Source organism: Gymnogyps californianus, chromosome Z (genome assembly GCF_018139145.2).
Source record: "Gymnogyps californianus isolate 813 chromosome Z, ASM1813914v2, whole genome shotgun sequence".
NCBI classification, from domain to species: Eukaryota; Metazoa; Chordata; class Aves; order Accipitriformes; family Cathartidae; genus Gymnogyps; species Gymnogyps californianus.
The window spans coordinates 3,944,811-3,957,623 of NC_059500.1; the positions used below are offsets into that span (position 1 = coordinate 3,944,811).

General features: G+C 36.5%; 1 protein-coding gene across 5 annotated transcripts in view; it reads left to right on the plus strand.

Moving 5' to 3' along the window:
• Positions 1 to 12,813, plus strand: part of MEF2C (myocyte enhancer factor 2C) — a 127,749-nt gene that overhangs the window by 99,341 nt on the left and 15,595 nt on the right. For all 5 annotated transcript variants that reach the window (XM_050912473.1, XM_050912475.1, XM_050912474.1 and 2 more), the window contains one exon: positions 12,465 to 12,637. In XM_050912473.1, the coding sequence (XP_050768430.1) occupies positions 12,465 to 12,637 (173 nt within the window). The remainder of the gene's footprint in view (positions 1 to 12,464; positions 12,638 to 12,813) is intronic.

The window sequence follows — 12,813 nt, forward strand, 5'->3', positions numbered from 1 at the left end:
TTTATGCAGTGTCCAAAACCAGCATATATTCAAAATAACATACTCCAAGAAGAAGAGTCTAAAGAGTTTCATTTCTGCCATTATAAAATGAAACTACTTTTGATTACTAATACCAGGCCTCAGTTTCTGCACTACTTTAACAAACTACATTATAAGAAATTGCATTATAAATACAATATCAGAAATGGAAAAAGATTAGTTAAGCCTGTGTTTTGAGAAGTATGTTATTTTGTTGGTTTGGATTATTTCAAGTAATAACCCTGAAATCGTCCACAATTTACCTTGGGAGTCAACCCAAGACATAAATAGAACTTTAAAAAGCTGACTACTTCTTTATTATCCTACACAACTAAACACCACCAGTGGTATTTTTGAGTTAAAGCAAGGTTATCTCAGGTTTGTTAAAGTAAATTTGTTCTTAGCCAAACACTGATTGAATAGTTTCTATCATGTGATAGTGGTAACTGCCAACAAAACTGGAGTGAACTTCACGTTTAGTATAGTTGCTAAATTATAAATACAGCGATGTCTTTGGCACTATTCTCTCAAACCAGAGGCTTTTGATTGAAAGAGAGAACAAGAACTTTTTGGACCCAAACTGGTATGCTCTAAAACCATTCTAGCTTACCCCATAACTAATACGAAGACTAAGTGACATGTTACCTGTTTACATAATAGACTATGTGAAGTTCTTTTAATTTTTAGGGAACGTAGTCTTTAACAAAACTGCTTAACAGTAACTTGACCAGAAATAAAAAATGTCTACAAAGTTTTAGTACTGTAAATTATCTGAACTCAAGTTTTATTCAGTGGCTCAACATTTGTGTTGAAAGCCTGATAAAAGATTAAAACTTTAAAAATATTTCAATGGTTTTAAAATCAAGATACAACAGTATTGGAGGACATCTTTCTTTGCATCTGTACTTTAAACTTTTGACTTTCAAACTGAGTTATATTTTTAGATGGAGCTATATTTTCCATTTTTATATGGTTTTCAGATTATGACATTTTGTATGTTATAATTAAGTTTTCTTTTGAATGGGATAAGCCTATCTAAATCAACAGAATTTCTTTATGTTTTAAACCACTATAAATACTAAAATTGAAGGAAAAATTCAATCTCAAGTTTTAAGTCCAGGATGGGTATAATAAAAAATATACTTGCTTTAACTGTTTATTCACTTTCTGTAATTTGTTTGTTTCACTATTTGACTTCTGTACTATCTCTTATCTTGACATTAATATTAAACTGAAGGAGCAAGTTATTCAAAAGTACTTGGGACTCTACAAATGCTATCAGAGGGACTAAGTGCTTGTTCTCTTTGAATCAAGCATCCTCAACCTCAACCTTTAAAGCTGTTCTTTAAAATCATTAGAAACTGAAAAGATCAGTAGTGCATTTTGAAAAATTCATCCCATGTCTGTTTAATAACTGGATCCTGTATTTACCTATAAATCAGCAGCTAGTCATTTCCTTCTGGAAGTGAACCACAAGCTAACAGTTGCCTTCTCACCTTCTGAGGGCTGAGGTCCTTCCAGCCAATATAATAATTTGCTAGTACTTTCCTGCTCCTTTTTCTTTTCTTGGTCATGTACTGACTGTGGGTGAATATATTATATATTCTACTAGTATTTCAAGCCACATGGGAATATATGTAATAGTAGGGGGTTTTAATTTATAAGCCCTCAGGGTAGAGGCAATCTGGATTGTATCTTCTCAAAAAAGTGATTTACTAAAAAGAAGCAATCTGCCCAAGTAAGCCTACAAGCAGTACCAAAATAAGCAACGGTTTCAAAGGCACCTAGTTGCATTAGTGTCTTTTGAAACTATAAATATAAATAAGCAAACTAACAGTAAAAATAAAAAAAACCAAAAAAATTAAGAAGTTACATAAATATTCTCCACTGTGCCCTGAAATCATGCTTGACATAGTCAAGAGAAAATAATTATTAGGATACAAGTGTGAAATATGTTAAATAAGCAAGTGAGCTTAGAACAATGGTTCCCAAACCACAGTTTATGGACAACCTGTTAGGACTGGGTTTGCCAGGGAGAGCATGATAAGTCGTTGCCCTTCCCTTATTACTCGATGAGTGCAGTCACCCACAGACCTCTGATCCAAAGATTGGGCAAGATGCGGTACAAAAGTATAGTAAACAATAGTTCCTGTCCAAGGAAGTTTACAGTCCAAAAGAAAGAACATGCAGTCATTCATAACAGACTTCGTGATGCAATAGTACCAAATCCAAACAATAAGAATTCATAAATTGGCAGGTTGGCTTAAAACCACGGAGGCGGATAAGAAATGAAAAACATAACAGCTCTCCTTTTCTTTTCTCTTTTTCCACTCATATTATGCCGTTAAGTGTTCCTTTTCCAAGCTTTCCTCCATATAAGGAGGTTATATACTTTTTTTTTTCAGTGTTCTAAGGGAAGTACCTACAGGTAGGAGATGTGTGATAAAGCAGGAAGAACGCTGGAACTTGTTTGACAGCTTTAATACATAGTATGAAGGAAATAGTCTATCTAACAGTACCTGAATTTCATATCTGCGTAGGCAGTCAACACAGGCCTTTCCAAAATTAAGTCCTATTTCTGCCCTAAGCAACTGATCTGTTTTATACAGCTCATTCAGGCTCTTTTCATACAAGTAAAAAACACATCAGTGAAACTTTGAGAATAAGTTTGAAAGGATAGATGCTGTTGTCCGTGTAAAAATCAAAAAAATCTTGCAATGGGTGTCATATGCAAAGGTTGGATGTGTGTATTTTCAGCTAACTTGTGTGACCTCTTACCAATGAAGAGATACACGTAAGCTCATCCTGAGTAGACCTTGATGAAAATCTGTGAAAATTTGGCTTTTATTAGGTTTCCATCAGTTGTGTAAGTGTTGACTTAGTAATTTATTTAGTTATTCTGTCTCATCATCTCATTAATCAACAGTGTCTCAATATTTGTATTTATAAAGAGACAGCTTGAAAGGATTGAAAGGGAGAAAGCCCTAAGTTCACATGTAATGAACGATTAAGTGAGTCATACAAACTGTGGTTCTTTGTAAGTGGGATTTTAAAGACAGGCGTGATTGACTTCTTTTCCTTTATGACAAGCGGTTTCAAATGTTCCTCAAGAATAATTTGGATTCTTTAGATAAAATCCTTTTCCTAGTGAAGTCTAGGGGAATTTTATGATTTACTTCAGTGAGATGGGGATTTCACTGGGGTTTTTTTGTCTGTGCATTCTTGCTCATTAAGACGCCACACTGTCTTCTGTTGCACACTGCAATCCATATTCTTGTTCAAATTCAGAACATATAAGAAGGCATTGCAAATTAGCAAACATCTGGATTTCATGCCTATCCTGAGTCCTGAAAGAGGTAGTCGATGCATCCTGGATCTGGAATGCAGCAATGACTTTGCTCTGAGAAAGACAGCAAGAAATGCTTTTAAACTCTTGAAGCTGGGACTGCAGCCACACGTGGAAGCTCCTGGCAGTATTAAGTTCATGTGACCCCTGCCCTTTACCTTTTAACATGATTCTCCAATTAAGATATTCAATCCATAAATTCCATTTGTTTTCCAAATGTTTTGCAAGCTGATTTTTCCTTTGGCAACAGTTGGAACAGTCTCCCAGAAGTAAAAGCCAGAAGAGACAGGGATGGGTTAGTTACTGTTCTTTTCTTTGCATCTGCTTAAATTTCAAAACAAATCTAAATAGTATTATCTATGTGTAAAACACTTCCCTTCTGTGTGCATATCTGTTCTAATAACATTGGTAAGTTAAAAATATAAGTATATACCATTTGTGTTTAATATATGTAGTCCTGAAACTTGCCTGACATTGAATTTTAAATTATGCATTCTTCATTTTTCAATAATTGTGCATGTAACAAGAATCAACAATTTAACTTTAGCTACATGTTTATGAAAAAAATTGTTAACAGTTATTTCTAAGATTTCTGTGGGGAAGCAAGAAAGTACATTTTCAAATAATATGTTCAGTTTATAACTGGAATTACTTCTTGTCTTGAAATAATTTTCATTAAAAAAGCATTTTTCCCCCAAATGATAATTGTTTTCAAACACCCAAAAAAGGAAATTATTTGTCATTAGCAAATAATTTGTTAAAAGCAGATGATTTGTGAAAAGCTCTCGCTCAGGCAGTCAGGAGGAGACATACATCCTCTACTCTTCCCAGGCTCATATCTTTCTCCTATATATCTTCAGAAAAGAGTATATTTTTCAGTAATATAGTTTTCTCTCTGACATAAGTCAGGTTTTTTTCCTTTCTTCTGACTCTAGAACAGCTCATAAAAAAGAAAAAATACTGTTTGTTTCTTGCATAAACAGGACTAGAATGGAGCATCTTTTCAGCTAGAATACAAGACGAAGGAAGATATGTGCTCCTAATATGCATTATTTAATTGCTTTACTGGAATAAGAATTAACTTATAATCATAAGAGACCAGCTAAGTCCTGAAAACATATTTTGGAGAGGGCGTTATCTCAGATGGGTGAGGACCAGATATGATTTGTGCATCCTGCACATGTTAAGAGATCAGGCCTATGCCAGTTACTGCAAGATTTTCAGAAAAGCTGTTATGCAAGCTAAATTTCAGATGAGCACCATTGAAAACCACCCTTGATTTTTGATGTTGACCTCTCCTACTAGACTAAATCTTAGTGTGAAAGATCACTGCATTCCTAGTGCAGAGCACAGGCTAACCTTTGCAAATGTGAACAGTGAGTGAGGAGGGAGCACTACGCAAGGTCGGGGACGTTGCACTGTGCCTGCTCCTCATGGTAGCAACTACAACAGCAGTGGCAGGGGCAGGGTAGCTGTTTTGCCATGGTAAGACACTTTTAAATGACTCTCTGATCCCTGACATTTTGTTTGGACCTTAAAAACTTGTAACACGCAGGAATATAGTTCTGATGCTCATTGTGCAGTGCCCACATGTTTGAACTACAGACATGTAATATTTATAAAGCACAAAACTGAAGACCACTGTGTGATTTTCTTAAGTGATTTTTCTCGATAATTACAACTTAGTTACTGTGCTGATTAGGTGAAGCTTCAAGCCAAACAAGATAACTTGAAATATATGGGTTCTGAGTTGAGCATAGCTATTGATAAATAACCATGTTAGAACAAAATAGTGTTGTGGAAATGGAAATAAATGAATCAATACAATCAGAGGTAAAGATACAAGAAAGATAGTGTTTCTGCATTAAAGTTATATGCTCTGAGATTCCTGAAATGAGGTGCCATTAAAGAATTATGAAAACAAATAGGAAGATGCTAGGATCAGACAATATAAGAATATAAGCATACTGACAACAGTAACTGTACTGCAAACGTAAAAAAACAGAACAGGACCTGGACTTGGATCATTGATTGCTCTGTTTCTTTGCTGAGCTAAAAAGGGAGGAATAAGGATGATCATTCTTGAAGAAGGAAAAGTACTCCCCCTTCTCTTAGTGTATAATTTGCAACAGACCCTCACTGCCTATGTGGTATACCCCTATTCCAAAGGTTGCAAGGAGGGAGTCCAGAGATGTGCTGAAATATCTGCCTGCAGCTTGGGAAACCTAATTGCAATAAGAAATGTTTTGAAGGGCTGCTCATAATTCCTTATGTGGGTAGCCACAGGCTAATGCTGTAGACAGTCAGGTGCCACCTTTACATTTATTTTATTAAGGTGTGAACTCCTAGACTAAAGTGGGAGAATACTTAGTGCCAGAACTACTTTAGAAGCATTTAAATACAGATCTTACGATAGCAAAAAAACACAACCACAGTGTTGGTTATCAGGTTAGTTTGCCATGTACTTAGTTATGCACTTGACGCAGCAGTGAAGTATTTGCATGAAGTGTAATGGTCTGTGATTCACAGGTCAGGTTTCTGTTCTCGTGGTCTTTCATTCTACATCTAAATAAACTCATCTATTTCTCTGTGTGGCTGAAAAAGCATCTCAGATTTCTAGCCTTCTAGATTCATGGCATGTCCTTAAATTTCCAGAAATGTGTTTTGCAATCTGTTCCGCATTGTCAAGTGGCCAAAAAGCCACTTCTTTACTTTCAGCTTCTGCCTGAGAAGCATCATCTCTGTCCTGAAGGAAATCTGAGCCCAGTTGCTGCAGTATGGGATACACGTGCGCTTTTTCAGCAGTAGTTGTGTGCACCTGCAAATACTCCACATAGAGCAGATTGTAAGGATGTTCCAAATTTTGTATGGCACTAGCCCAAGGGTTAGAAATAATTTTGACTACTTCATCCATGTAAACAGTTCATTAAGGTAGCTGGCAGTACTTGACCTGAAGATTTGAAGAGTTGGGGTTTAATTCTTTCACGATGAGGAACATGCCGCCAGGACACCCTGGGGGCTGCGAGCAGCTAGGGGACGGGAATAGCGGAGGTTCCTGGGGGCGGCAGGGCAGGGCTTCGCAGCCAGGACCCATCCCACTGCCCCAGCCAGCGAGCGAGGGGGCAGCCAGGGGCAGACCCAGCCCCAGGCGGCAGGCACCTCCGTGGGGATGGGGATGGGCCAGGATGTCGGCCCGTGGGTGGGGGTCTGGATCAGGCCCAGTGAGGGGAACCGTAAGACCAGTTAGAGGACTGTTAATGACGCTAAACACAAGATTTAGCAGTAAGACCCATACTGTCTCAGTATGTAGGGTCTGAGCCTAAGTACTGAGCCTAAGTCCCAGCCCAGGGACACAGCAAAACTGAAAAATGTGAGCCACAGAACAGAGAAGTCACTTTCTTCCTAATATACTACAAATGTAAGCAGATCATACACACAGTTTTCCTTGGGAAGTGTGGTGAGACCAGTTACCTCCGCTGCAGTGGAAGCAGTGGGGACTTGCCTGGTTTCCAAAACGAGATCTCACTAGCACTCAGAATCGTGAAACGGGATGCACAGTGCAGGTGACCATCCACGTACACCTAAATTGCGTACAGTAGCAGCAGTATTTTAGTGATTCCCAAATACTGTCTTTTTTCCCAGCGCAGGATAACTGTAGTGCCATTAGAGCCCTTTACATAGCTTTAGACTTAAAGAGCAAGAATTTCCCATTAACAGTTATACAGCCTGCATGGCAAGAATGAATGAGTTAGAGAGAGACCTGGATGTCAACTTGATCTTACATTGTTGTAGGAATCTCTACCTTTTTAGTTACATTATTTCTAAATGGTTGGTTTCTAACACTATAACGAAGAGTTGTTGAGATAGTATTCTCCTCATTCTCTTCCCATTCTTCCAAATGTCTACACATTCACAGCACTTTCATCCTATTTCGGTTCAAAAAGCAGCTGATATTTCACAAGATGCTTGAGAATTCTTTCACACAAAGTCAGTAGGTTTTATATACCACATCTGTCTGAGTTGCCTCCCAGTAATTCAGTAAAGAAGGTCCATTAATGTAATGTTGTGGGAATGGGCAGCTACTTTAATGTAAAGATTTTCTTTTTTCTGGGTGAACATATCTGCAGGTTGGTTTTCTTCTACCGCTTGCAGTTAGTAGAGGTCATGTCCTGTGAAATGACTAGCATGCAACATGTGAGTAAGAACCTTCAATTATCTCTTTTAAAAATTATGTTTAGGTGAACACCAGTACAGCTTCCTGGCATTAGTGCTTTATTGTTGGCATCTATTTTGTTTGGGTGGTAAATCATAGCCTGTTCCAACAGTGCGTATGCATTAAAAAAAAAATTTACACATAAGGTGTAAGAGAGAAAAGGAACCCTTTCATTGCCTTTTAATTACTACTAGGAACAATTCCCATCCTTCCAGAAAGTAGGAAAATGAACTGAGTGAAGAGTGCAAAACTGGGTGTAAATTTAACAAAATTTCTATTAGTGCATTGATCCGTTTATATATACATATATTTTGAAGTGGAGGTAAATTGTAGCATAGTTGGCTCTCATGTTTATATAGATTCATTCTAAATTTAATATTCTTTTTGAGAGGCTTGGTGGTCAGTCATAATGTCATATATATGGCATGTGCATTTAACATAACCCAGTAAGAAGCAGGAATCATCCATGAAATGGAATGTACATATTCTTCTTAGAAGAATTATGATAATTTCCACAAGTAAGAGCATACACTTGTTGGAAACTTGAAATGACCGTTAATATTTATTGAAACTCCTTTGAGAATTTGAAAGCTCTTTTCCTATTAAAATTAATGGGAGGTAGGCATCCCAGGTTCCGAGAGATCTTGTGAATTCTCAACCCGTATGGTCAGTGAAAGGCATGAGATTAAATGAAAGAGAGATCAAACAAATGACATATAAATTGTGTGTCTTGTTCTTCGTTCTTCTAGGACTACCATAGAGTTTTTTTCATTCAGTATATTTCTATATCTTTGAAATCACAAATTAAAAAGAAACAAGTAGGGTCATGACAGGTTAAAACTTAAAGAAATCAAAACACAAAAATTTTCCAATTTTAGAAAACTTAAAGACTGAATCATGACAATGCTGTTCAAGAATGTTGAGAAATATGGAAATAAATTATTCTTTCCTCACTTGTGTTACCTTAACATGTGGAAAGTTTCCTGGCTCAAATGCTCAGTACAGAATTATTGCCCTAACTCTGAGAATATCAAGAATTACAGCCACTTTGCAACCACTATAACACCAATGACCAAAACTACATGTAAGGTACAGGTGTTACTAATGGGGGATGAAAGAAGAGAAGTAAACTTTGCTCTCTGTCCTGAATAAACTTGTGCACTACTCGTACCCTTAAATTCTTAAAACATGGAAGTGATCATTTAAGATAGTAGTACGTGAATTTGTAACATAGTTCAAATCGTAGTTTTCCATGAGGAAATGAAATTTTTTTTAATAATTCTTCTTGACTGACTAACTACTGGTGCACAAAAATAACTTTTCTGGATGTTTTTCAAAAAAGTGATATTGCAGGGACTAATCATGCAGTCTGTACTTGGACAGAATTCCTTCTAAAGTCAGTGGCACTTGTACCTAAATGCAGAATGTGGGAACATGCCCAAGAAGAGCGTTCTAAGCTCAGAAAGCATTTGTCTTTATACTCTGCCATTAGTCCAAATACAAAGTCTGGCACTGCATTTCATGACACGTGCTGCTGCACTAGTTCTGTCTAGAAATAAGCTCTTTTCTGTGTAAAATATTTTTACTCTTTCAAGTCAGTATAACAAACAACACGAGGAAAAATAATTTTTTCTGAGAACTTCTTGAATTGAAAATGCTGTAAATTTACAAATTCTGACATATGCCCTTTAAAACTTGTGCATCTACTGTTTTTATTTTCATTATACATTACAAGTTATATCTGTAATGTTTAAAAATGTTCTATTCCAGCAAAAATATGGCTTTTAACCAAATAAAAATGTAAAGCCAACTTGCTCTAAAATCCATCTGTTTTTCATTTTCTTATAATCTATAATCAGGAAATCCATTCATACATGACATATAATTTTTGCGCTTTCAAGTGGATAGTGGAATGCGATATTCTGCATACAGTCACATCTAAATTGATAATTGTCCAGGCAGAGTGTAATTTTAAAGTATAGGATGAAGGAAGGTTTAATTTGTATATTAGAAGTCTTATATATTTTTTTGCCTCTGAATGTAAATGAGGCCATTCTCTTGGGTGGATTTATCTGAAGGTGGGACAGCTGCCTCGGAGCAGGCCACAGCTTTCTGAGTAAAGATGATACGGTTTAAAGAGCTGGTTTAAATGCAGACTCTTCTTAGCTGTAAACCGCATGCATGCATTCATCATTGATTTTCAAATGATGGGTTTCTGTATCATTGGTTTAAGGTCCACAGTCTTACATTCCTGAATCCACATTATACCAAAAGAATAACAATTTGGTGGCTGGAAAGAGGAATGGTTATTATATGGCTCCAAAATGCTAGCTGGCATAATATGCCGTGAACAGCAGAAATCTACTGGTAAAGAGAAGATTGCAGTAGTTCTTAAAAATAATTTGATGTTCTAAAAATATACATGTAAGAAATGTTATCACTGTTCAAAATATTTTACATCAGTAGGTAAATAATATAAAGGTCAGACAAAACTTTTTAAAGAGTAAAGTTTTATACAGAGGCATTCTTTCTTTTAATGTTTAATAGTAAATTGTATTAAGTAAATCTTATGTGGAAAATGGAAGTTCTTTCTTGTAAGGGTTTCTATTCTCTGAAAATCACAACTACAGAAACAAACATATAGATTACAGTGCATGCTGTTTCATTAAATACCTTAGGTTTTATATTGCAGAACTAAAAAAAAATACACAGTTTCTTCAAACAGCTTCATTTTCACTCTCTGAACAAATGCTTGTCATACAACAGATTTCACAAGGCAGTTTTACTTCCTTTTGGTAAAATAGCTCCTGTATGAAACCAGCACCAGAGAAACTGCTTTTGCTTCAGTTTCTTCTGTTGATCACTTCTCCACGTCACTAGTTTTTCCGTATTCAGTTTGTAAAAATCAACTTTTAAAAGTCACTGTAGTTTCTAAAAGAAAATGTTGTATATTCAAAATGGCCCTTCTAATTACAACACCTTTTGTAACACAGTGTTAATTAGAGCATAATATGTAGCATATCCATGTTGAGAACAATTGTTCATTTAAAAAAAAGCCTACTGATACAAAATGGAAAATTCTTGACAGTGTTCTGCTATTTTAGCTTGATAAGTGTAAAATACACTTTTTTTCATTAACACATTTTATCTCACTAACTGTAAGACATTATTAAGGAAATAAGAAGATTAACTATGAAAAATATTTTAATACAAAATCTCTGAAATTATCTGAGTGCTTCTAAGTTTCATCTTAATTCCTTTTTGCAAAGGCTTGGGAGATCATGATAATAAAAAGCATGAGAATAAACAAGCCAGGCCAGACGAGTGACTAAAGGTACCTCACAAATATGGAATTTGAACACTTTGTGATACTTTTCCTGTGTTATAAGCCTAGTGTCCACAGTTCAGGGTCTTCCAGAGCCTGAAGTGGTGTTTTTGTATTTAATAGCCTTTGATAGATTTTTTTGGCCATGGATTTGCTGATCTGATAAATACAATTAGCTGATGTGCTTGTGGATTAAAAACATGATTTAACATTAGTCATGCTTGGACACACGTCATTATCCTAACCAGAAGGCAGATTCACTCCCATGTACTGTCATTTTTATGCCCACCTGATAGACTTTGTCAAATTTAATTCCGTAATCCATCTATGTCCTTTAGGGCTGTAAACCCCATTTCACACATGAAAAAAAGTGAGACGCTGAGTTCTTCACTGACTTTGGGACTACAAAGGAAATATTTGAAGGTCCAGGGCTTCTAACTTATAGGGCTCTGCCACACTCGCTAGCTCATCTTCCCACACTATTTCTGGTTGTGTGTCGCAGCTTGCGAGCTGTGAACAAAAGATGAGCACGGAACAGAAAGTCTCCCCTAGCATTTGTTTTCTTCGTATTTATCCGTGAAAGTTTTCTCTTTCTGTACTAGTTTTCTGTACTAGTTTTCATGTCATTCCCTCACTATGACTGGGCAGTTTTTGTATCTCTCTTGAGCCTGTGCAGACAGAATTTCAAGGCTACACTAAAAAGTTATCTCTTTCCCCAGCCTTTCTGTGGGTGAGAGGTGAAATTAAGCGAATGAAATAGGAAGGTCTCATTTTTAGTGGAATGGTAGGTCAGTAACGTTACAGAGATACAGTTGTCAGTGTTACGTGGTGAAAGAAGGAAACTCTTTTCTGAAAAAGGCAAATGAAGCATTTGCCTGTCAGAATTGTTCCTGGGGCCTGCAGAAAGCAGCAGAGAGATGAAGAGGAAAGATACGGTGGTATTTTCCAAATAAGGTTATGCTCTTGCTCCCATTGACTTTAGTGTTGACAGAATCAGGTCCAAAAAGTGTGGCGAAAGACAGCCAAAAACATTTAAGAATCTTCCTAGTCCTCCCCCTGCCTTTTCTGGAAATTATAGCCTTGCTATACTCATCCTTTGTTTAAAAACAAAACAAAATCATGACCTGGAAAGGGCTGAGTCAGGCAACGCAGAATCCTCTGTAGTTGTCGAGAAAACACAGCATAGCTTTGACATTTTTTTAAGCCATAAGATTGTCTGACTTTCCTGATTCTCTTGTAAGGCAAACGTTAGATCTTGGCTGCTTTGAGTGCACAGTATATTGTGCTATATACCATAGTGCTGTAAACAGAGTCATATAATCAAATTAATTTCAGCACATCACTGAGATGTCGGCTACCATGAGAGAAAGCATTTTAAGACCAGTTGTTCCAAATATGCCATGTGTTGTATTTTCCTATAAAGATACATTACATGACACAGGTATCTACCTTGATTTTTTCTATTTGACATTCTTAGTGTTCAGTCTTAAGAAATACATTGGAGTTTAAAATCCTCCTCTCTCTTTTTTCTTTTCTTTTTTTCTTTTTTTTTACCTAAACAGGAAATGGATATGGCAACCCCCGCAACTCACCAGGTCTGCTGGTCTCACCTGGCAACTTGAACAAGAATATGCAAGCAAAATCTCCGCCTCCAATGAATTTGGGAATGAACAACCGTAAACCAGATCTCCGTGTGCTTATTCCACCTGGCAGCAAGAATACCATGCCATCAGTGGTAATGTATTTTCAAAGCTTTTTTTAATCTCCTTCAGATACGAGATATTTAGGAATTTCAAGGCCTGCTCAAGCAACTAAAATCAGCAGAATAACATTGCACATTCTTGTTTGTTTGGTCTTTCTGTCTAACCTTAAGGCTTGACATCGAGCTGAGGATGTAGGCAGAGCCTGTTT